At 47.1% G+C, this 24,328-nt stretch overlaps 2 protein-coding genes across 2 annotated transcripts in view; both read left to right on the top strand.

Annotated features, from left to right (window-relative positions):
- The first annotated feature begins 1,855 nt into the window (after positions 1-1,855).
- APLF (aprataxin and PNKP like factor) overlaps positions 1,856-24,328 on the top strand; it is a 152,265-nt gene continuing 129,792 nt past the window's right edge. The window contains exons 1-2 of the mRNA XM_077282554.1: positions 1,856-2,076; positions 3,851-3,922. Coding sequence (XP_077138669.1) covers positions 1,984-2,076; positions 3,851-3,922 — 165 coding nt within the window. The 5' untranslated portion in view covers positions 1,856-1,983. The remainder of the gene's footprint in view (positions 2,077-3,850; positions 3,923-24,328) is intronic.
- LOC143808913 (lamina-associated polypeptide 2-like) lies at positions 3,960-13,055 on the top strand. The gene is made up of 7 exons (XM_077292092.1): positions 3,960-3,967; positions 8,662-9,221; positions 9,316-9,401; positions 9,900-10,020; positions 10,144-10,254; positions 10,702-10,771; positions 12,920-13,055. Exons 1-7 carry the CDS (start codon positions 3,960-3,962, stop codon positions 13,053-13,055), a joined length of 1,092 nt encoding a protein of 363 aa, XP_077148207.1.

Consider the following 24,328-nt stretch of genomic DNA (forward strand, 5'->3'; position numbering starts at 1 on the left):
CAAGCGGCAGACCCGTGACCCCGTCCACTGCTACCACAAGCGGCAGACCCGTGACCCCGTCCACTGTTACCACAAGCGGCAGACTCGTGACCCCATCCACTGTTACCACAAGCGGCAGACCCGTGACCCCGTCCGCTGTTACCACAAGCGGCAGACCCGTGACCCCGTCCACTGTTACCACAAGCGGCAGACCCGTGACCCCGTCCGCTGTTACCACAAGCGGCAGACCCGTGACCCCGTCCGCTGTTACCACAAGCGGCAGACCCGTGACCCCGTCCACTGTTACCACAAGCGGCAGACTCGTGACCCAGTCCACTGCTACCACAAGCGGCAGACCCGTGACCCCATCCACTGTTACCACTAGCGGCAGACCCGTGACCCCGTCCACTGTTACCACTAGCGGCAGACCCGTGACCCCATCCACTGTTACCACTAGCGGCAGACCCGTGACCCCATCCACTGCTACCACAAGCGGCAGACCCGTGACCCCATCCACTGCTACCACAAGCGGCAGACCCGTGACCCCGTCCACTGTTACCACAAGCGGCAGACTCGTGACCCAGTCCACTGCTACCACAAGCGGCAGACCCGTGACCCCATCCACTGCTACCACAAGCGGCAGACCCGTGACCCCATCCACTGCTACCACAAGCGGCAGACCCGTGACCCCGTCCGCTGTTACCACAAGCGGCAGACCCGTGACCCCGTCCGCTGTTACCACAAGCGGCAGACCCGTGACCCCGTCCGCTGTTACCACAAGCGGCAGACCCGTGACCCCGTCCGCTGTTACCACAAGCGGCAGACCCGTGACCCCGTCCGCTGTTACCACAAGCGGCAGACCCGTGACCCCGTCCGCTGTTACCACAAGCGGCAGACCCGTGACCCCGTCCGCTGTTACCACAAGCGGCAGACCCGTGACCCCGTCCGCTGTTACCACAAGCGGCAGACCCGTGACCCCGTCCACTGCTACCACAAGCGGCAGACTCGTGACCCCATCCACTGTTACCACAAGCGGCAGACCCGTGACCCCGTCCGCTGTTACCACAAGCGGCAGACCCGTGACCCCGTCCACTGTTACCACAAGCGGCAGACCCGTGACCCCGTCCACTGTTACCACTAGCGGCAGACCCGTGACCCCGTCCACTGTTACCACTAGCGGCAGACCCGTGACCCCATCCACTGTTACCACTAGCGGCAGACCCGTGACCCCGTCCACTGTTACCACTAGCGGCAGACCCGTGACCCCGTCCACTGTTACCACAAGCGGCAGACCCGTGACCCCATCCACTGTTACCACAAGCGGCAGACCCGTGACCCCGCCACTGTTACCACAAGCGGCAGACCCGTGACCCCGTCCACTGTTACCACTAGCGGCAGACCCGTGACCCCGTCCACTGTTACCACAAGCGGCAGACCCGTGACCCCGTCCACTGTTACCACTAGCGGCAGACCCGTGACCCCGTCCACTGTTACCACAAGCGGCAGACCCGTGACCCCGTCCACTGTTACCACAAGCGGCAGACCCGTGACCCCGTCCACTGTTATCACAAGCGGCAGACCCGTGACCCCGTCCACTGTTACTACAAGCAGCAGACCCGTGACCCCGTCCACTGTTACCACTAGCGGCAGACCCGTGACCCCGTCCACTGTTACCACTAGCGGCAGACCCGTGACCCCGTCCACTGTTACCACAAGCGGCAGACCCGTGACCCCGTCCACTGTTACCACTAGCGGCAGACCCGTGACCCCGCCACTTGTAACACTGCTGGGGTCCAGTAGTATTTACGTCAGGAATAGTCCCTGCTTTCATCACGTGACTCGTGTTTACTTACCGTACTTCATCTGGTCTGTGACAGGCTGACACGACACCACGTGACACACCAGGAAGTGCCGGCCGCCGAGCACGCAGTGTGGAGGGAGAGTTCACTGCCTCCTGTACTGACACCGGTCTCCTTAGTTACTGGCGGCAGAGCCCGGTGTGACATGTCCGGCTACCGGCTGGAGGCCACGGATGGCAGCGGAGGCCATGTTATTCCGGTGGGGGAGACTGTCGTCGGAAGGGGACCGCTCCTGGGTGTAAGTGCTGCGCAGTGTGCCCGGCGTCTGTGTGCGGACCGTGTACAGCAGAGCTCCGCCCTGCACTGATACATCTGCCGGCAGTGAGGAGTCCGGGCGGCATGTGCGGGCATGTCAGCGAGTGTGCGGGCGTCCTAGGGTGACCAGCGCTCTCTGTTATCTGCTGTTAACCCCTGGTGCACTGTGGTGACAGCTTTGGGGACAGAGTAGTCCCTGGGATGTCCCTGTCACTGTGACATCCCTGCAGCCTATCACTGATCTTAGCAGCCACAGAAGTGCACAGATAGTGATGGTCTGCAGCGCTGTCGCCGTGACATCCTTGCAGCCTATCCCTGATCTCAGCAGCCACAGAAGAGCACAGATAGTGATGGGCTGCAGTGCTGTCACTGTGACATCCCTGCAGCCTATCACTGATCTCAGCAGCCACAGAAGTTCAGATAGTGATGGTCTACAGCGCTGTCACTGTGACATCCCTGCAGCCTATCACTGATCTCAGCAGCCACAGAAGTGCAGATAGTGATGGTCTGCAGCGCTGTCGCCGTGACATCCCTGCAGCCTATCACTGATCTCAGCAGCCACAGAAGTTCAGATAGTGATGGTCTGCAGCGCTGTCGCCGTGACATCCTTGCAGCCTATCCCTGATCTCAGCAGCCACAGAAGAGCACAGATAGTGATGGGCTGCAGTGCTGTCACTGTGACATCCCTGCAGCCTATCACTGATCTCAGCAGCCACAGAAGTGCAGATAGTGATGGTCTGCAGCGCTGTCGCCGTGACATCCCTGCAGCCTATCACTGATCTCAGCAGCCACAGAAGTGCAGATAGTGATGGTCTGCAGCGCTGTCCCCGTGACATCCCTGCAGCCTGTACACTATGTCCAGAGCCACAGACAGAGGCAGTGTTGGACTTTGGGAGGGGGAGCAGCTCAGTTTGGTCTTCTTTCCTTCTTGATCCTGTGGAGCAATAATCTTTGGAGACCACCAGTTTAAAGAATGATGTCACCAGGTCAGAAGTGGCCACTTTGTGGCCCTAATTTATTCCCAGTGCCCCCCTGAGTATTCCATTTATTTATTTATTTTTTAAAAATCCTTCATGTGTCTCCTGAGACATGGACCTTGTTGTTTAGCAATGGGGCCTGGCTCACGGGATTATCGGGGGACTTTAGCTACTCTACATAATTACCCCGTGAGCCCCGCCACCTCTGTAGACGCATTAAATATTAGCATTAAATAGAAAGGTCCATATTATGGAAACGTATGGTGGATTTTAAAGAGGTAAAAACTGAAATATTCAGCGAATTGTCAAGAATAAAATACAGGCAATAACTGTCCCCTATTGTTCTGGTGGCAGGTCCTCTATAAAACTTATATGCAATGTGCATTGAGCTTTAGTTTTTACATACAGTGCTCGGGTAGGGAGTGTTATAGAATAAATTACTAATCGTTTGTCCTGGAGGCCACTGCTTCTCCAGCTTTGGTTTTACTTTGTTCCCTGCCAGTACTGAATGTCATGCTATATTTTCCATTACTCACCTGACTGCTGCAGCCAATCACTGGCGTCAGTGGTAACATTACACTACACTACTGCTGAGGCCAGTGATTGGCTGCAGCGCTCGAGTAACTGATGGACAAGACATCATCACCTTCTGTCACATTGATGAACCACTGAAGTGATGGAATTAGCTGCAAGGATTGTTTTTTTTCTTGTATAATCCTGGAAACCCTCTTTTCATCTGTGCTATTATTCCTGATTTTTCCATGTTATTATTTCCTATAGATTGCAGATAAGAGAGTATCCAGGAGCCACGCCGTACTCGAGGTGCTAGATGACAAGCTCCGCATTAAAGCCGTAAGTACTGAACTGTTCAGATGGTATGAAGGGAACGATGCTGAAGTTGGTTTCTTATTGGGCAAAAGTTGTTTTTTTTTACAGGTTTAACGACAAAAATAAAATAAGACAATAATAAAATACAATGCAGCGAGGTGTCCTGATGTGAATGTGCTTAACCCCTTCACGACATGCGCCGTACTAGTACTGTGCATGTCGTGTCTCCCCCTTTGATGTGGGCTACGGCGCTGAGCCCACATCAAAGCCGCGACATGTCAGCTGTTTTGTACAGCTGACATGCGCACAATAGCGGCAGGTGGAATCGCGATCCACCCGCCTCTATTAACTAGTTAAATGCCGCTGTCAAACGCTGACAGCGGCATTTAACAACCTCTTCCGGCCATCGGGCTGGAAATGCGCGCATCGCCGACCCCCGTCATGTGATCAGGGGTCAGCGATGCATCGGCATAACAACTAGAGGCCTCCTTGAGACCTTTATGGTTGTTGATGCCGGCTTGCTGTGAGCGCCACCCTGTGGTCGGCGCTCATAGCAAGCCTGTAATTCAGCTGCATAGGAGCGATCTGATGATTGCTGCTATGTAACTGAGCCGATCCAGTTGTGCCAGTTTCTAGCCTCCCATGGCGGCTATTGAAGCATGGCAAAAGTTTAAAAAAATGTTTAAAAAAAAAAAAAAAAAAAGTATAAAAGTTTAAATCACCCCCCTTTCGCCCCATTCCAAATAAAACAATAAAAAATAAATCAAACCTACACATATTTGGTATCTCCGCGTTCAGAATCGTCCGATCTATCAATAAAAATGATTAACCTGATTGCTAAACGGCGTAGCGAGAGAAAAATTCAAAACGCCAGAATTAAGTTTTTTTTGGTCGCCGCGACATTGCATTAAAATGCAATAACGGGCAATTAAAAGAACGTATCTGCACAAAAGTGATATCATTAAAAACGTCAGCTCGACATACAAAAAATAAGCCCTCACCCAACCCGAGATCCCGAAAAATGGAGACGCTACGGGTATCGGAAAATGGCGCAACTTTTTTTTTTTTTAGCAAAGTTTGGAATTTTTTTTTCACCACTTAGGTAAAAAATAACCTAGACATGTTTGGTGTCTATGAACTCGTAATGGGTGAGAGAATCACAATGGCAGGTTACGTTTATCATTTATTGAACTTAGCAAAAAAGCCAAACAAAAAACAAGTGTGGGATTGCACTTTTTTTTTTGCAATTTCACCACACTTGGACTTTGTTTCCCGTTTTCTAATACAAGACATGGTAAAAACCAATGATGTCGTTCAAAAGCGCAACTCGTCCCACAAAAAATAAGCCCTCACATGGCCAAATTGACGGAAAAATAAAAAAGGTATGGCTCTGGGAAGGAGGGGAGCGAAAAACGGCTGCTTCTTGAAGGGGTTAAAAGCAGTTACAAAAGTGATCGAACTTGCACAAAAGTGGGCGTCAAAGCCCCTTGCCATATTGTATTATTTTTGTAATTTTTTATTTTTGTCATTAAACCTGTAAAAAACTGAAAAATAGAAACTGCCGAATAAGAAGCCAACTTTAGCATCATATGAAGGGAATTATCTCCTATTTTACCATGTCTTACCATATTAGTCGATTTAATCTGAAGTCTGGTTTTGTTGAAAACATAAATATATTAGGAAATTGTCGTATGTAAAACTTATTGATTATAGAAAATAAAATACAATGCCTTGTGAAACTCGGGGATAAGCACACAATCTGGAAACAGATCTGGCCGCAGGAAGACAAATCCTTTACAGAGCACATTGATGTTTCCCTTATTTATCTGACTTAGAAGAAGGTGAACAAACAGCACCGAGATCAGAGACTTCATGTAACCTTTGTGTAATGTCATCCACTTAAAAGAGATGCGGGATCTTCGCGAACCTGAAAAAACTGTTGTTTTATGACCCCCCCCCCATATAATAATAATAATTTTATTTCTATAGCGCCAACATATTCTGCAGCACTTTGCATTTTAGCGGGGACTTGTACAGGCAATAATAAATATTACAGCATAACAATAAACACATAGATCAACAGAGGAATGAGGGCCCTACTCCCAAGCTTACAATCTACGAGGAAAAAGGGGAGACACGAGAGGTGGATGGTAACAATTGCTTTCGTTGTTCTGACCAGCCATAGTGTAAGACTCGGGTGTTCATGTAAAGCTGCATGAACCGGTTATCAGCCAGAATATGTAACAGTACAGACCCAGAGGGTTATTAACTGCATAAAACGTGTGAGAACATGATGTGAGGAACCTGGTTATGGTGAACATTTTGAATGGGCAACCCAGGGACAGTTAGATTAATGTGTTGAGGTGGTAGGCCAGTCTGAACAAATGTGTTTTTAGGGCACACTTAGGGTACCGTCACACAGTACCATTTTGATCGCTACGACGGTACGATTCGTGACGTTCTAGCGATATCGTTACGATATCGCAGTGTCTGACACGCAGCAGCGATCAGGGATCCTGCTGAGAATCGTACGTCGTAGCAGATCGTATGGAACTTTCTTTCGTCGCTTGATCACCCGCTGACATCGCTGGATCGTTGTGTGTGACAGCGATCCAGCGATGTGTTCGCTTGTAACCAGGGTAAACATCGGGTAACTAAGCGCAGGGCCGCGCTTAGTAACCCGATGTTTACCCTGGTTACAAGCGTAAACGTAAAAAAAACAAACAGTACATACTTACATACCGGTGTCTGTCCTCCGGCGTCTCAGCTTCTCTGCAGTGTGAGCGCCGGCCGGAAAGCGAGCACAGCGGTGACGTCTGACGTCACCGCTGTGCTTTCCGGCTATGGCGCTTACACAATGGAGAGAAGCAGAACGCCGGGGACAGACACCGGAATGTAAGTATGTACTGTTTGTTTTTTTTACGTTTACGCTGGTAACCAGGGTAAACATCGGGTTACTAAGCGCGGCCCTGCGCTTAGTTACCCGATGTTTACCCTGGTTACCGGGGACTTCGGCATCGCTCCAGCGCCGTGATTGCACCGTGTGACCGCAGTCTACGACGCTGGAGCGATATTCATACGATCGCTGCGACGTCACGGATCGTGCCGTCGTAGCGATTAAAATGGTACTGTGTGACGGTACCCTTAAAACTGTGAGGATTGGGGATTAATCAAATTATCCTGGGTAATGCATTCCAAAGAATTGGCGCAGCACTTGAGAAGTCTTGGAGATGGGAGTAGGAGGTTCTGATTATTGAGGATGCTAACCTCAGGTCATTAGCAGAACGGAGGGCACGGGTAGGATGGTAGGCTGAGACCAGGGAGGAGATGTAGGGTGGTGCTGAGCCATGGAGTGCTTTGTGGGTGAGAGTGATAAGTTTATATTGAATTCTGGAATGGATGGGTTGAGCTTTCTTTAAGGCTGCCGTCACACTAGCAGTATTTGGTCAGTATTTTACATCCAGTATTTGTAAGCCAAAACCAGGAGTGGGTGATAAATACAGAAGTGGAGCATATGTTTCTATTATACTTTTTACTCTTCGCCACGACAGCACCCTACTGGAGAGAGGGATCCGCCCCGCAGGAACAGGAAACCTATTGAGAAATAAAAGGGGGCGGTCCGCCTCTCCTCCTCAGTTTAGGTTTCCTGTTCCTGCGGGAACGACAGGACTTCCGAATGAGAAAACATACCTGGGCTTGCATGCCGCCTGCGCAGTATCCGAGAGAACGGCAGGGGCTGCGGCTCAGAAGCAGCGTCGGGGGAGTTCCGTTAGACGGCTCCCCCCTCGTCTGATGGAGCGGGCAGACGGCCGGGTCCGGGAAAGGCCGACCGGCGTCCTTCCCAGCGTGCGGTACGGCAGCAGGAGTGGGTAAGATGACCTTCCTTCGCGGCCCGGCGTTGAATCCCGGGCCGCACACGCGCCGACCGCCGCAAATACAGGCTACCCCGGAAGTGGATCTTGGACTTCCAGGGCGCCTAGGCCGGATCCAGGGCAGGGGAGCGGCACTGTCTGCGCATGCGCGAAAAAAAAACCCCAAAAAAAACCCAACGTTTTGGCGCTCTATTTAAAGCGCTCACTAACACTGAAACGGCGATGCAGAGATGTCATCCCCAGGTGCCATGGACCCTACAACCGGAGTTCCAGTACCCCCCGCCAAAGATCACGCCAGAGGATCCTCGGACACCGCTCGTAAAAGCGACGGTTCCAGAACAGGATCTCGGCCTTCTGATCCGGTATTATTTGCTTCACTGGGTGAGTTGTGAACTCTGCCTATTAAGCTAACGCTGTCTCCCTATCTCTCTCTTTTCCCTTTCTCTCTCTACTTACACGCTTAGAGCAAAAAACGACAAAAAATGAAGCACAGGGAATGTGCCTTGTGTAACCAGCCCCTCCCTGACTCATACCCCAAAAAACTTTGTGAGGACTGTTTTAAAGAAACAACACAGGGAGCAGCAGTGTCCATTACGGACCTACGGGCCATTATTAGAGAAGAACTAAAAAATATGACCCAGGAAAAACCGCGTAGTTCTAAATCTAAAACACCGACACTTGTGTCAGACTCCGATAGTGACCAACCGATACTGTCAGATGCCTCCCTATCATCATGTCCAGCGTCATCATCCTCATCAGAGATTGAGGGACGCTCATGTTTCCCCTTAGACAGTGTGGACAACTTGGTAAAATCCATTCGAAATACCATGGGGTGTGAGGAGTCTAAGGGTGCGCAAACCGCGCAAGAGATAATGTTCGCGGGTTTGGCAGACAGAAAGAGGAGATACCAGCAGTGAAAACATTAATCAAAAGAGAGTGGGAGAAGCAAGATCAGAGAGGCTTTCTACCCTCAGCCTCAAAACGCAAATATCCGTTTAGTGACGAGGAGCTTCTTACTTGGACCAAAGTCCCTAAAGTCGACGCGGCTGTAGCCTCTACCTCCAAACAATCCACTTTACCTGTGGAGGATGCGGGACTATTGGTCGATCCTTTGGATCGTAAGGCTGAATCATCCCTTAAACGTTCCTGGGAAGCGGCTACAGGAATATTCAAACCTGCAGTAGCCAGTACTTGCGCGGCCCGGTCAATGATCATCTGGATTGATCAGTTAGACCAGCAAATTGAAAAGAAAAGCTCAAGAGAAAAACTAAGAGCAGCCATCCCCTTAATACGAGGAGCAGCGGCCTTTCTGGCAGACGCCTCCGCCGACTCACTCCGTTTAGCAGCAAGATCTGCGGGCCTTGTAAATAACGCAAGAAGAGCTCTATGGATGAAGAGCTGGAAAGGGGACGCGCAATCTAAATCTAAAATATGCGCAATCCCATGTGAGGGTGAGTACCTCTTTGGTAAAACCTTAGATGACATACTCAAAAAGGCAAAGGACAGGAAGAAAGCTTTTCCTGAATCCTCTATTCCCTTTTACAGGAGAGCCTTTAAGAGGAGGCCGTTTGGCAAAAGGAGGCAAACAGATAGGTCTACAACATGGACCCCTAAGGACGACAAGCAGAGAGGTACCATGTTTAGAAGACCCAACCCCCCCAAAAGACAACAAATACTGAGGACATACCAGTTGGGGGCAGACTTAAATTTTTCACCACCCAATGGGAGAAGATAACATCTAGCTCGTGGGTTTTAAATATCGTCCGAGATGGAATTAAATTAAAATTCTCTCGTGTGCCCCACGAGTCTTATATTATAACAACTCTCAGCTCGCCTATACAGCAACAGGCTCTAGAGCTTGAAATTCAAACCCTAATATCAAAACGGGTCCTAGTCCAAGTACCGATGGGACAGGAGGGTAGGGGATTCTACTCTCCCCTATTCCTAATCTCTAAGCCCGACGGTTCTTTCAGAACCATCATAAACCTTAAAAAACTCAATTCATTCATTGAAAATTATACATTTAAAATGGAGTCCATTAGGTCCACCATAAAACTCCTCTTCCCAAACTGTATGATGGGGGGAATTGATCTAAAGGATGCTTACTATCATCTCCCCATTCATAACAGATACCAAAAATTCCTCAGAGTGGCGGTAAAAATCAACAACGAGGTTCGTCACTTCCAGTATGCGGCCTTACCCTTCGGCCTCTCAACAGCGCCGAGGATCTTCACCAAGATAATGCTAGAGGTGATGGCACACCTACGCCAGAAGGAAACTTTGATTGTGCCCTATCTGGATGACTTTTTGGTAATAGGAAATTCAGTTACTCAATGTGCTGATCGTTTAGCTCACGCAATTTCCTCTCTACAGGACCTGGGCTGGATAATCAATACCGACAAATCCAGACTCACTCCGCTTTCCCGTCAGGCGTTCTTGGGGTTCCAGTTAGACTCCATATCTCAAAAGTGTCTCCTGCCGCAGGTAAAAATCCTACTGATCAGACACAAAGTCCTAGCCGCAATAACTAATCCTCGTATATCTCTAAGACAAGCTATGTCGTTACTAGGGTCTCTTATCTCTTGTATACCAGCAGTGAGATGGGCTCAACACCACACTCGAGTACTACAACATCAAATTTTACAAGAGGATAGACGGTTATTTGGTCACCTAAATACAAAAATAACCTTATCTCAGGAGGTTTTAACTTCCTTAGAGTGGTGGCTAGACTCAAACCATTTGTTGAGTGGGGTTCCATGGGTAATAACGCCATCTCACACCATAACCACTGACGCCAGTCCTCATGGATGGGGCGCTCATATGGGGAACGATTATTGCCAGGGGTTATGGAGCATGGAAGAAAATTGCAGCTCCTCTAACTTTAAAGAACTGAATGCTGTAAAATACGCCTTATACCATTTCCTCCCACAGATTCGGGGGAAAGACGTCAGAGTCCTGTCCGACAACACCACCATGGTGGCGTATCTAAATCGGCAAGGAGGTACGCGATCAGAGACTCTGATGTCTTCTGCTACGGAAATCTTAAATCTAGCAGAAAGTCACCTAACATCCCTTACTGCACTGCACATAAGGGGAGCAAGCAATCAGCAGGCGGACTTTTTAAGCCGACACACCCTAAGGCAAGGAGAGTGGTGTCTAAACCAGCAAATATTTCTGGACATAATATCTCTTTGGGGCCGTCCTCAGATAGATCTTTTCGCCACAAGGAAAAATAGAAAAGTCCGGAGATTTGCTTCTCTATCTCCAGCGGATCATCCGGACATTCTGGACGCTCTCCAAGCCCCTTGGCAGTTCAGTCTGGCGTACGCATTTCCTCCGATCATATTGCTACCTCAAGTTATACGCAAAATCAGAGAAGAAGGGGCGAGAGTTGTACTGATAGCTCCATTCTGGCCCAAGAGACCATGGTTCTCATGGCTACGGACCATGTCGGTCTCAGATCCTTGGGTCCTCCCCTCAACGCCCAACCTTCTCTTTCAGGGTCCGTTTTTCCACCCTCAGGTGGACAATCTCCACCTGACGGCCTGGAACTTGAGAGGCAGATGCTAAGATCGAGAGGATTCTCGGGGGGTTTAATTGATACGCTTCTCCATAGTAGAAAACCCTCCACCACAAAAATCTATACAAGAGTATGGAGAAAATTTTTTCAATTCCATACATTTACCAACACGTCAGAGATTCCGATACATTCTATCCTGGAGTTTCTTCAAAAAGGGAGAGAACTAGGTCTAACTGTAAACACCTTAAAGGTTCATGTTTCAGCACTAGGAGCCCTCTATGGCCATAACATTGCGGGGGATAGATGGGTATCCAGATTTATTACGGCCTGCGAAAGAATGAATCCAGTTATCATACCTAGAATTCCACCCTGGGATTTATATTTAGTCTTACAAGCCCTAACAGACTCTCCATTCGAGCCAATAGACTCAATACCAATTAAATGTCTATCACTAAAAACGGCCCTCTTGGTAGCACTGACTTCAGCTAGGAGAATCAGTGACATCCAAGCACTCTCTATAGATCCACCTTTTTTGTTAACCTTTCAGGATAAGTTAATTCTTAAACCAGACCCTTCCTACCTACCCAAAGTAGCGAAAAAATTCCACAGGTCACAAGAAATAATCTTGCCCACTTTCTTCAGTAATCCCTCCACTCCTGAAGAACAAAAATATCACACTCTAGACGTTAAAAGAGTAGTGTTAAAATACATTGAAAAGACCAGTAGCTGGCGACAGAGTAGGGCTCTGTTTATTTCCTTCCAGGGTGTCAAGAAGGGTCATGGAGTAACAAAAAGCACCTTATCCCGGTGGATCAGAGAGGCTATCAGACTGGCTTACTCCGCGAGGAAAGAAAACCCTCCGGAAGGCATAACGGCACACTCTACCAGAGCGATGGCATCCTCCTGGGCAGAGAGGGGAGACGTCCCGATTGAAACTATATGTAAGGCGGCAACGTGGTCAAATCCTTCTACATTTTATAACCACTATAGGCTAGACCTATCGTCAACTTCTGACCTAGACTTTGGCAGGACTGTCCTCAGCACGGTGGTCCCCTCCCTAGGTGATGGTCTCTGAAAGATCTCCAGTAGGGTGCTGTCGTGGCGAAGAGTAAAAAGCCGGATTACTCACCGGTAATGCTCTTTTAGTGAGTCCACGACAGCACCCTCTTACATCCCTCCCTATATTAATATAATGCATATTATTTGAGTAAAATCCTTTTAATCATAAGCAAATAAGTTTAAAGAATGAAATAAATGATATTTGCCTAATATTGGCGGTCCTCCGGGTACTCTGAAATCAAAACTGAGGAGGAGAGGCGGACCGCCCCCTTTTATTTCTCAATAGGTTTCCTGTTCCTGCGGGGCGGATCCCTCTCTCCAGTAGGGTGCTGTCGTGGACTCACTAAAAGAGCATTACCGGTGAGTAATCCGGCTTTTCCTCTAATTGTTCCACTCCTGGTTTTGGCTACAAATACTGGATGTAAAATACTGACCAAATACTGCTAGTGTGACAGCAGCCTAACCGCTCTAAACCGCGACTAAAAGGAATGGTCCTAACTGTGCAATCCTCGGCCTCCATTGTGCCAAATGCTGAGTGCTGCTTCTTTCGGTCTTTGGTGCTGTCTACAGCACTGTTGTCACATTAGCAGCGCTGCTATCAATCAGTGAGCTCAGCAGCTCTGCCCGAGTTGATGGTATCAGCAGATCAGAGCTGCTGATCCCACTGATTGATAGCAGCTCTGTCGGTGTGAAATCATTGCTGTAGACACAATAGCAGTGGTGGAGACTTGTTGCTGGACCTGGTGGAGGATGAGTAAAGCATATTACCTCTGAAAAATCACTCCACAGCGCAAGCTACTCGGTATCTCCCTTTTGTGTAACTTACTGTCCACTGACTGTTGACATACAGTACAGACCAAGCGTTTGGACACACCTTCTCATTTAAAGATTTTTCTGTATTTTCATGACTATGAAAATTGTACATTCACACTGAAGGCATCAAAACTATGAATGAACACATGTGGAATTATATACTTAACAAAAAAGTGTGAAACAACTGAAAATATGTCTTGTATTCTAGGTTCTTCAAAGTAGCCACCTTTTGCTTTGATGACTGCTTTGCACACTCTTGGCATTCTCTTGATGAGCTTCAAGAGGTAGTTCTCCTGAATGGTCTTCCAATAATCTTGAAGGAGTTCCCAGAGATGCTTAGCACTTGTTGGCCCTTTTGCCTTCACTCTGCGGTCCAGCTCACCCCAAACCATCTCGATTGGGTTCAGGTCTGGTGACTGTGGAGGCCAGGTCATCTGGCGTAGCACCCCATGACTCTCCTTCTTGGTCAAATAGCCCTTACACAGCCTGGAGGTGTGTTTGGGGTCATTGTCCTGTTGAAAAATAAATGATGGTCCAACTAAACGCAAACCGGATGGAATAGCATGCTGCTTCAAGATGCTGTGGTAGCCATGCTGGTTCAGTATGCCTTCAATTTTGAATAAATCCCCAACAGTGTCACCAGTAAAGCACCCCCACACCATCACACCATCTCCTCCATGCTTCACGGTGGGAACCTGGCATGTAGATTCCATCCATTCACCTTTTCTGCGTCGCACAAAGACACGGTGGTTGGAACCAAAGATCTCAAATTTGGACTCATCAGACCAAAGCACAGATTTCCACTGGTCTAATGTCCATCCCTTGTGTTCTTTAGCCCAAACAAGTCTCTTCTGCTTGTTGCCTGTCCTTAGCAGTGGTTTCCTAGCACCTATTTTACCATGAAGGCCTGAGGCACAAAGTCTCCTCTTAACAGTTGTTGTAGAGATGTGTCTGCTGCTAGAACTCTGGGTGGCATTGACCTGGTCTCTAATCTGAGCTGCTTTTAACCTGCGATTTCTGAAGCTGGTGACTCGGATAAACTTATCCTCAGAAGCAGAGGTGACTCTTGGTCTTTCTTTCCTGGGGCGGTCCTCATGTGAGCCAGTTTCTTTGTAGCGCTTGATGGTTTTTGCCACTGCACTTGTGGACACATTCAAAGTTTGCCCTATTTTTCGGACTGACTGACCTTCATTTCTTAAAGTAAGGATGGCCACTCGATTTTCTTTCCTTGGCTGCTTTTTTCTTGTCATAATACAAATTCTAACAGTCTATTCAGTAGGACTATCAGCTGTGTATCCACCAGACTTCTGCTCAACACAACTGATGGTCCCAACCCCATTTATAAGGCAAGAAATCCCACTTATTAAATTAAAATACAGAAAAATCTTTAAATAAGGTGTGTCCAAACTTTTGCTCTGTACTGTATGTAATGTATCTCTAATAACAGAGACTCAAAGACTAAGGAAAGGAAGTTCCAGCAGTTATCGTGCTGCCAGAATTCTGATTTAGAAGATCAGCCACTGAATAAAAGTGCATGGCAATTTACAGGGCATGAGAATCATGTTAGTCCTTGGACATATTGGTCTGGTATGTGCACCAAAAGCAGTTTCAAAATGACGTGGAAAAAAGGGCAGCTAGTCCATGCTGTTCTACAGGTTTTGGGTAGGAGGAGAGGTACTTTTTAATAAAAATATCAGTTTCCAAGCAGCATCCCGCTGTGACAGTCAGTAAGGCATGTGAGGTGAGTGAACGTATGACATCTGCTTTCTGAGAATCTGAATCCCCCGAATAGAAAGCGGCAGATACAATCTTCCTAACGTTCTACATGGAAATTACGCCATTTAGGAAATGATAATGGACGCCATTTGATTTTCAGTGCTTGGAAAACTGGTTTTTTTTTTTACATTTTTTATCTGACAAAATTACTAAGTAACTTAAATCCCGTAGAAACCATAATGCTCAGCATTCAGATTTACTAAGGTCCCTTAGCTAGCTTCATTAATTTCTGGAGATTTATTCTAACATTATTTCCACTACCTAAAATCTCGGATAATTTACCTTTCAAGTTGATTAAACAGAATTTTATGGATTACATTTGTCAAATATTTCGGATGCACTTGTGGTACCCCCCCGATTACTTGCAGTGCATTTTTGGAATAAGGAAGCCAGAGCAGGTTTCCCCTCACAATACCAAGAATTCTATACTGTACATGGGCAGTGTCTGGCATTTCAATTCCATTGGAGTGAATGGAATTGAGCTGCAGTACCACATACAACCATTGGATCGGTGGGGTGCTGTTTTTGGACTTGTGCAGATACTTTTTCTGAGACTGATTTTACTAATTGTGATCAGTCAAAATTGTGTGATACATAGAAGATACATATGTGACTTTATGCAAATGGTATTCCATGCAAATGGTGTACACAGGTACAGTAACTCCTATAAGGAGGTCGTCATTAAGCCATTTACAAGCATTCGAGCTTCAGTTGCGTGCATGGATAAGTATTCCCACAGGCATTGTCAACCAGTTGGTCCATCAGTTCAGACTGACTCTTGGGACCTGTACGGCTATGTTCACATTTGCGTTGTTGGGTGCAGTGTCGTCGACGCATACCGACTCATGCATCATGCGCCCCTATCTTTAACATGGGGGGCGCATGGACATGCGCCGGTATGAGTTGTACTGCGTTTTACGACGCATGCGTCATATAGACGTACAAGACAGGGCGCAGGGGACACTACTTGTAGTGTTTTCCCTGCACCGAAAGTTCTGATCTGTAGGATCTTATGACAACGCATGCGTCGCAAAACGCTGCGTTGTGTACATGCGTTGTTGGTTGCGTCGCCAAAGCTGCGCCCAACAACGCAAATGTGAACGTAGGTTAACTCTGTCATTACTTTTTACCAGTATTTCCCTGTGTATGTTGTTGGTAATAGGGCGCTTGTTTTTCACTGTTGGTCCCCTCCCCGCTTTTTATTTTTTTTTATTTCATTTTTTTGTATTCTTACCGTTGGTCATTTTATATTACACCTAATTAAAGGATAAGTTTTAACAAAACCTTTATATAATTCTGCTCCGCTTTTCCTTGTCTCCCCTTCTGTGCACTGATTTTACTGTAGGGACCATGGGACAGGTTTCCCGTTGAGGAGAAACTTTACCCCTTTTTCCATTCAGCAGTTCCGTGTGACCGGACCCCTCTGCAGACCGCCAGGCCAGTCCCTGTTTACCCTTCAATCTGAAATGACGGAATGTGAGGTTGATGCTCAGGAATATGGCGTTTGCTTCTTGGAGCCTGTGGGGTGAGAGTGGGGATTTCCTCATTACCAGCCCCATTGTATATCTCGGGATGTAATGAGAAGTAAATAGTGCAGTGAAGCTGATATTTTACCATCTCCTTATGATGACAGATCTGCATCTCATCCTTTGCTCCGGTCTATGCCTTGTGGAGTGGTCCTCAGAGTAAAACACATACTCGCCTACCACGTTGATGGTGCCGGGTCTCCCTGCGCTCACTTGATCACAATGATCAGCAGCTGCTAGTGGGCTACAGTTCTCATACTTTTCTCCGACATCTGCGTTTTGTCTAAAGGAAGTGTGAGTGATGCAGCCCATGATTGGCTGCAGCAGTCACATGACACAGCAATGTCATGGAAGACACGTGTGCTGACATAACTGGCACGGCACCGATGCAGGAGGGGGAGTAGAGGTTGTTTTTCTATAATACAATAGAAAATCTATTATCTATGAAGGGGTTCTCCGTTTTGGGTAACTCCTTTTATATTATTGACATTCCAAGAAGATGTCTATATGCAATTCAAGAAATTATATTCCTCCAAAAGGAATACATAGTGAAAAAGGTGCAAAAGCCAAAAATGTAACAATATGAAAGTTCTCTCAAGAAATTGCAAAAAGTATCTGCATTATAGCAAATGAGTACACAGGTAACATGTAGTCTAGCGTACAGATGCATTAATACAGACCCTGCATGTTAACGTAATCCTCCTGTTCAACAGCCACACACAACCCAATGCGTCTCATGTAACCTACTGTACTACCTCCCCCTGCTAATGGCAGTGGTGCTGCTGTGTTACCTCCCCCTGCTAATGGCAGTGGTGCTGCTGTGTTACCTCCCCCTGCTAAAGGCGGTGGCTCTGCTGTGTTACCTCCCCCTGTTAATCGCGGTGGTGCTGCTGTGTTACCTCCCCCTGCAAATGGCGGTGGTGCTGCTGTGTTATCACCCCCTGCTAAAGGCGGTGGCACTGCTGTGTTACCTCCCCCTGCTAATGGCGGTGGTGCTGCTGTGTTATCACCCCCTGCTAAAGGCGGTGGCACTGCTGTGTTACCTCCCCCTGCTAATGGCGGTGGTGCTGCTGTGTTACCTCCCCCTGTTAATGGCGGTGCTGCTGCTCTGTTATCACCCCCTGCTAAAGGCGGTGGCACTGCTGTGTTACCTCCCCCTGCTAATGGCGGTGGTGCTGCTGTGTTACCTCCCCCTGTTAATGGCGGTGGTGCTGCTGTGTTATCACCCCCTGCTAAAGGCGGTGGCACTGCTATTACCTCCCCCTGCTAATGGCGGTGGTGCTGCTATGTTACCTCCCCCTGCTAATGGCGGTGGCACTGCTGTGTTACCTCCCCCTGCTAATGGCAGTGGCACTGCTATGTCACCTTCCCCTGCTAATGGCGGTGGTGCTGCTGTGTTACCTCCCCCTGCTAAAGGCGTTGGCACTGCTATGTCACCTTCCCCTGCTAATGGCGGTGGTACTACTGTGTTACCTCCCCCTGCTAAAGGCGTTGGCACTGCTATGTCACCTTCCCCTGCTAATGGCGGTGGTACTACTGTGTTACCTCCCCCTGCTAAAGGCGTTGGCACTGCTATGTCACCTTCCCCTGCTTATGGCGGTGGTGCTGCTGTGTTACCTCCCCCTGCTAAAGGCGTTGGCACTGCTATGTCACCTTCCCTTGCTAATGGCGGTGGTACTACTGTGTTACCTCCGCCTGCCAAAGGCGATGGCACTGCTGTTACCTCCCCCTGCCAAAGGCGGTGGCACTGCTGTGTTACCTCCCCCTGCTAAAGACGATGGCACTGCTGTTACCACTCCCTGCTTAAGGCGGTGGCACTGCTGTTACCTCCCTCTGCTCCAGCGGTGGCACTGCTGCTGTTCTGCTTAGGTCTTTGACAGGTTGCCGCCACCATCATTGACTGAGCTCAGTGACTTGTGCCGTCTGCATCGGCAACATATCTGAGCGTAATCAATGGGTGCAGCGGTGACTTGTGTGTTTATAATATGACATATTTTTGTGGGTGTATATCAATGATTTGGCAGGTTGTCACATTTAGCGCCTATATGAGATTGTATCGGTATGTTTTGATGCTCGCTTGCTGTTTTTTACTTGTATGGAGAAATAAAATACTTTTTTGCACTTGGAACATCCTAGAAAGCATTGTCTTCAACTGCTATAGGCTGCAGCAGTGACGACATACCGTAATTATAGAGCAGCGGCCAATGACGAAGCTAAGGGGCTGTATCGACATCACTGGTGAGCATAATGATTGGCTGCAGCGGTCATGTGCTTAGTAATCGTGCTGTTATTGATGCAGCCTTTCAGCAAAGACAGAAGCAATGTAGGAAATCCAGCATCGGAGCAGGGGGGGAGATAAGTAATTGTAGTAATTTCAGTTCTTTTTTTTTTTTAAATAGCGCAAACCGATTGACTTAAAAACCTTTTTGCTGGATGACCTATAACCTGTCACTTGGTTAAACGGGATCCAGGGGGCTAAATTCGTGTTCATGTCTACAGGGCTGGACCTGCTGTTCTCCATAGAGGTTGATAACAGTGTGGCAAAGATCTGAAATTGCATTTTCCCCAGTTGCCAATGCTCTGATTTTTGCTCTATTCAACTCGTATATTTAGTACAGAGTCAGACTGCTATTTTTCCTCGGGAAAATGGCCTTACAGCAGAATTTAGGAAGAAGCTATATGTATGAATAAAACTGCATTCAGTTACTTAAATTCACTCAGTAGGCTTAGAATTCACAAAGTTGCTAAAACTTTTTTTTGCATTTTTTTTTCCCTATTGACTGGTACAGGACAAAGTGTTTTTTAGGAATCCCGTTATATCTACTTTAGAGCAGACAAATAATGGAAATGAAAATGTCAGAGAAATTTGCCATTTTTACTCCTTGGGAAGCGGATTACAATTGCAGCGCTCAGCAAGCCTCCATGGGAATTAAACGGAATATGAAAAACATACAAGCAAATGTAATAGGTTCACACCAAGTAAAGGCTCCACGCTGCCTGTTTCATTACTGCTGGTGTTCAGAAATAAGAACATTCAGTGACTTGAGATTTTCTTTGAAAGTGAAAACAAACTAAAATAAATCCTTTAGTTTGTTTTTCTGTGACTACGTGCTTTTTATAAGAAGACTGACAATGCGGAAAAAAATTACAGTAACAGTCTGTTAATTTTTGTTTTGTAAATCAATAATGTGTGTGAAATTAAGTACCTTTGTCATATATCTTATGTAAATCTGCTTATTTTTCCTTTTGGATTGATTATTCATTTTCATTGGGTAAAGTCTGTGCTTGTTTCTTGACACTACTGGTTTTGTACTGCATGTGACCACAATCTCCCATATTCTTCATGTGTCTGGCCCGTGGGGAAGGGTGGCAAGACAGAAGCCTTAAAGAACATCCAAGCCCAGCTATGTTTTTTCAAAATCTACATACTCTGTCAAAAGCATGTGGTAAAACGTGTTTTGGTCTGATGAGACCAAGGTTTAATTTTTTGGCCAGAATTCCAAAAGGTATTTTTGACGGAAAGTCAACGCTTCGCATCACCAAAAGAACATAACCACAGTGAAGCATGGTGGAGGCAGCATTATGCTTTGGGTCTGTTTTTTTTTTTGCAGCAGCTAAAACTGGGGCTTTAATTAAAAGAGGAAAATAATGAACAGTTCAAAATATCATTTATCGAGCTATATTCTGTGCCCCACTCCACAGTTCGTGCTAACTTGGTATAACCCTCCACAAGGTTGAAAAGCTGCCATCAGTTCCAGAAAGTGAAGGCATCAATGATCCTCCTTCTTAAAAACTTTACTGACCCCAGTCTAAACATAAGAGAAAAATGATGCTGAAAAAACATGCAAAGTTTTGGCCACACAGGGCCTTTCTCAAGCCATTAAAAAGGTTTATTGTCCTCTCTGAAATTGCTCACTTGTAAGCACGGTGTTTTGTTTGACAGCTCGCCCTGCACAGACAGGCAGCAGAGCCAGCAGTCAAAACGCCAGGGGTGTGCGTATAGCAGCGATGTATGGCAGGATATTAATTCCTTTGTATGTAGATACACTGCTCCCTAAGTCCTGTGCCACGGACATGTACGGTATCTGGACCAATAGACCGAAGCAGGGATTGACTAGTTCTCTGCAGCCACTGTGAGTCCTGCCGCTGCCGTCATTCTCTAGTAAATACACCAAGGGTTACTTTATGATATCATACCCAGAATGCCCTGTTTTTATTTGTTTTGCCATTTTCTTCTCCTTTCTAAAATGATTCATTGACTTTTATAGCTCAGCGTCATGTAATATCTTGGGTTATTATGAGCGAATTATATCTAATATTTCCATTTAGTAGTGATAGACTTGTTTTTGTTCTAAGAACACCCCAACAAGTGAAAATATAATTATAATGTTCAGCGTAGGAGAATGCAGAACATAAAGTACATTATTTGCGATCGCTAATAGGCACGGCTATTATTTTGCTTGTGATAACGGCAGACTGAAGTCTGTGCGCCACATGAGCGCGGCCTACAGTCAGTCACGTTTAGGCATCTTGTTAGGAGCAGCAATTCTAATCTATCAGCGTTTGTATCTTCTCATTTGTGTCATTGACGTTTTTTTTTACCAGAATCCTTTTGCAAAAGGAGATGGCGTACAATTAATTTTTAATTTTCTCAGACCATGCTAAACTGAACAATTTTTCAATTGAGTTCATTGTTACAAAATGTTCCTGTGTCCAGATCGTGTTGTGCAACCTTTTTTTTAATTACCACTTAAAATTTCTACTTATTTAGGAAATATTTATGAAGAGCTCTGTACACAGTAGTTACATTAAAAAGAAGCATCATTTCCGCACGCCATATTTGCACAAAATGTTTTTCTCCATTCACCCTCCATGACAGCACCATAGGAGGATACTCCCCGCCCTTATCGGGACAGGAAACACAAAGAGGTCAATTATCCCCACCCCACTTCCCCTCTTCAGTGTTTTTATAAAGGACTACACAGGTATGAATGCTTCACTATTTATATCACCCAATTGAAACAACAAATAGGGTGGGATTACCCCTGCTGTCGTGGAGGGTTCCTAGAAATGGAATTACCAGAAAGTCTAATTCTATGTTTTTCCCTTTGCTTATGGGGCATGAGGAGATCCTCCTGCGGTGCTCTGTGGACAGTGACAGAGACTGCATAGATTACCTCTTGGGCAGTTGAGGTGATCGCTCCGGTCATCCCGTCCTGGAGTTGTTTCCATCTTTCCCGGACTCGGGACTCTTTCCACCTTTCCTGCGCCTTTTGGTAAAACAGGCTGGCTGGAGCCGGGGTCTTCTCGGAGCTTCCCGGCTCTCCTCCTTCTCTCTCTTCTGCTTGCGTGTTGACCGGAAGTCATGTCAGATGCGGAGTCACGGTCTGGTGGTGTCACTTCCGGTTGCGTTCCACAGTGGAATGCTCCGTCGGAAGAAGCACTTGCAGGGACACGTGCGCTTGACGACGCATAATGCTGATACACTGGAGGATTGATGATTGTAATCGTCTGCATCTGGGGGGCACTTTCAAAGGAAACTGATAGAGGTAGAGTCATCCTATCAGGATGATGCTCATGGATCTCGGCCCCCATATAAGGAATCCAGATGGAAGACACCACAAGGAAAGACCTTTTCTGCAATGGAGGGTGGTCGTTCTTTTTGCTCTGCATCTGCAGAACTCAGCGCTGTCCCAAACCTAGTAAGTACCTGGCTTGATGTCTCTTTATCTTTGGCGCTTGAAAGTCCTTGGGTTATACTTATGGTCCCTTCTCTCCTCTTTTCAGTGAGTCAAGGATCCTTCTCCAAAAAGAAAAGACAATTTGTCCCATAAAATTTTCCATCTGTCTTAAAAAGTTACCTTCTTCATACAAGAAACGCCTGGGCCAGGATTGCACAGACAAAATTGTTAAAGAGGAACAGCCCTGTTTGATAGAATAGTTAAGGGGTATGGTTTGCCAGGAGGTCCAATCATCCCTAGCCACTTTTTCCCAGTCCCTCCCAGTAACCATCAGGGGCAAAAAAGAGGAAGATATCCATAGAGGAGCATTCTGACTCTTGACTCCCAGGGAGGTTGGGATCCTTTATTAGTGAGTGGTGGGAAGAAGGCGAGTCTGCTTCTGGAGCAGATCAGTCGCAAAGCAGTAAAAAAATATTACTATGCATCATAAGTTTTGGAGGAACGTTTGATGGCAGAGAGAACCACTGTGAATGTGGAGGAGGAGACATTGTCCAGAACACAGTTCAGTATAAAATGTTTGGGGGTCTGAGTTCATAGGATCTCAGAAAAAGTTAGTGTTTCCGGTGCATGAAAATATTCAAAAGTTGATACTGGATGAGTGGGAACTACCAGAAAAGCACTTGGTAACACCTACAGAGCTGAAAGGAAGATTCCTACTGGAGGAGAAAATATCCAAATGCTGGATGGAAGTACCAAAAGTGGATATTCAGGTAGCAAAGATGGCAAAAAAGATGACCTTGCGCTTTCAGGATTCCTCTCTATTACAAGACCCTGTGGATCTCAAGACAGCCTGCTAAAGGAATTGTGGGAAACGTCCGTCACTTTGTTGGATGCAAATTTGGGATCTACCTGTTTAGCCAGGTCAATATTTCAGTGGCTAAATCAACTGAGGAACACCTCTACAGGGGGACTACAAGAGAACGCCGCGAGGGTCCTGGCTGACGCCTTCGCAGAGTCTGTAAAGATGGCAGCTAGAGCTTCGGTCTTGTCATATTCAGCTAGAAAAGCAGTGTGGCTGAAGTTATGGAGCAAAGACATCGCAACAAAGGTCAAACTTTGCTCTATTCTCTTCAAAGGGGAATATATGTTCGGGCAAGCCCTGGACAAATTGTTAGAAAAGGCAAAGGACAAAAAGAAAATACTGCCAGAACCCAAAGTGGCCAAGAAGCGGCCCTTTTACCCCCCCCCCCCTTAGAATCAGCAATCCTCATATAGGGGAAAACCGGACGCTGGTGCTATCCCAAAGGAGGTAGAGGCAGAAACATTTTACTCTCCCAGGGACCACATAAAGAAAAACAATGGCGTTGAACCGGTAGGGGGTCTGATCTCTGGATTCCTCCCCCAGTGGGAACTTCTTATCTCCAAACAATGTGTGAGACAAAGTCCAAGCTGGGATAAAGATCCAGTTCTCCTCTAGACCTCCAAAGATATTGAGAGTTAAGGTACCTTCACACTGAGCGACTTTACAACGAGAACGACAGCGATCCGTGACGTTGCAGCGTCCTGGATAGCGATCTCGTTGTGTTTTGACACGCAGCAGCGATCTGGATCCCGCTGTGATATCGCTGGTCGGAGCTAGAAGTCCAGAACTTTATTTGGTCGTCAGATCGGCGTGTATCGTCGTGTTTGACAGCAAAAGCAACGATGCCTGCAATGTTTTACAATGGTAACCAGGGTAAATATCGGGTTACTAAGTGCAGGGCCACGCTTAGTAACCCGATATTTATCATGGTTACCATTGTAAAAGTTTAAAAAAAAAAAAACAGTACATACTCACATTCTGATGTCTGTCACGTCCCCTGGCGTCCACAGGGTTAAACTGCTTTCGGCAGGAGCGCTGCTAAATGCACGCGCTGCTGCCGAGAGCTTCCCTGCACTGACTGTCAGTGCCGGCCGTAAAGCAGAGCACAGCGATGACGTCACCGCTGTTACTGCCGGGTGCCGGAGCTGACACATTCAGTGCAGGGAAGCTCTCGGCAGCAGCGCAGTATTAGCAAGCGCTCCTGCTGAAAGCAGTTTAACCCTGTGGACGCCGGGGGACGTGACAGACATCAGAAGGTGAGTATGTAGTGTTTTTTTTTTTTTTTTTTTTTTTTTACTTTTACAATGGTAAATATCGGGTT

This window comes from Ranitomeya variabilis, chromosome 2 (genome assembly GCF_051348905.1).
Source record: "Ranitomeya variabilis isolate aRanVar5 chromosome 2, aRanVar5.hap1, whole genome shotgun sequence".
NCBI classification, from domain to species: domain Eukaryota; kingdom Metazoa; phylum Chordata; class Amphibia; order Anura; family Dendrobatidae; genus Ranitomeya; species Ranitomeya variabilis.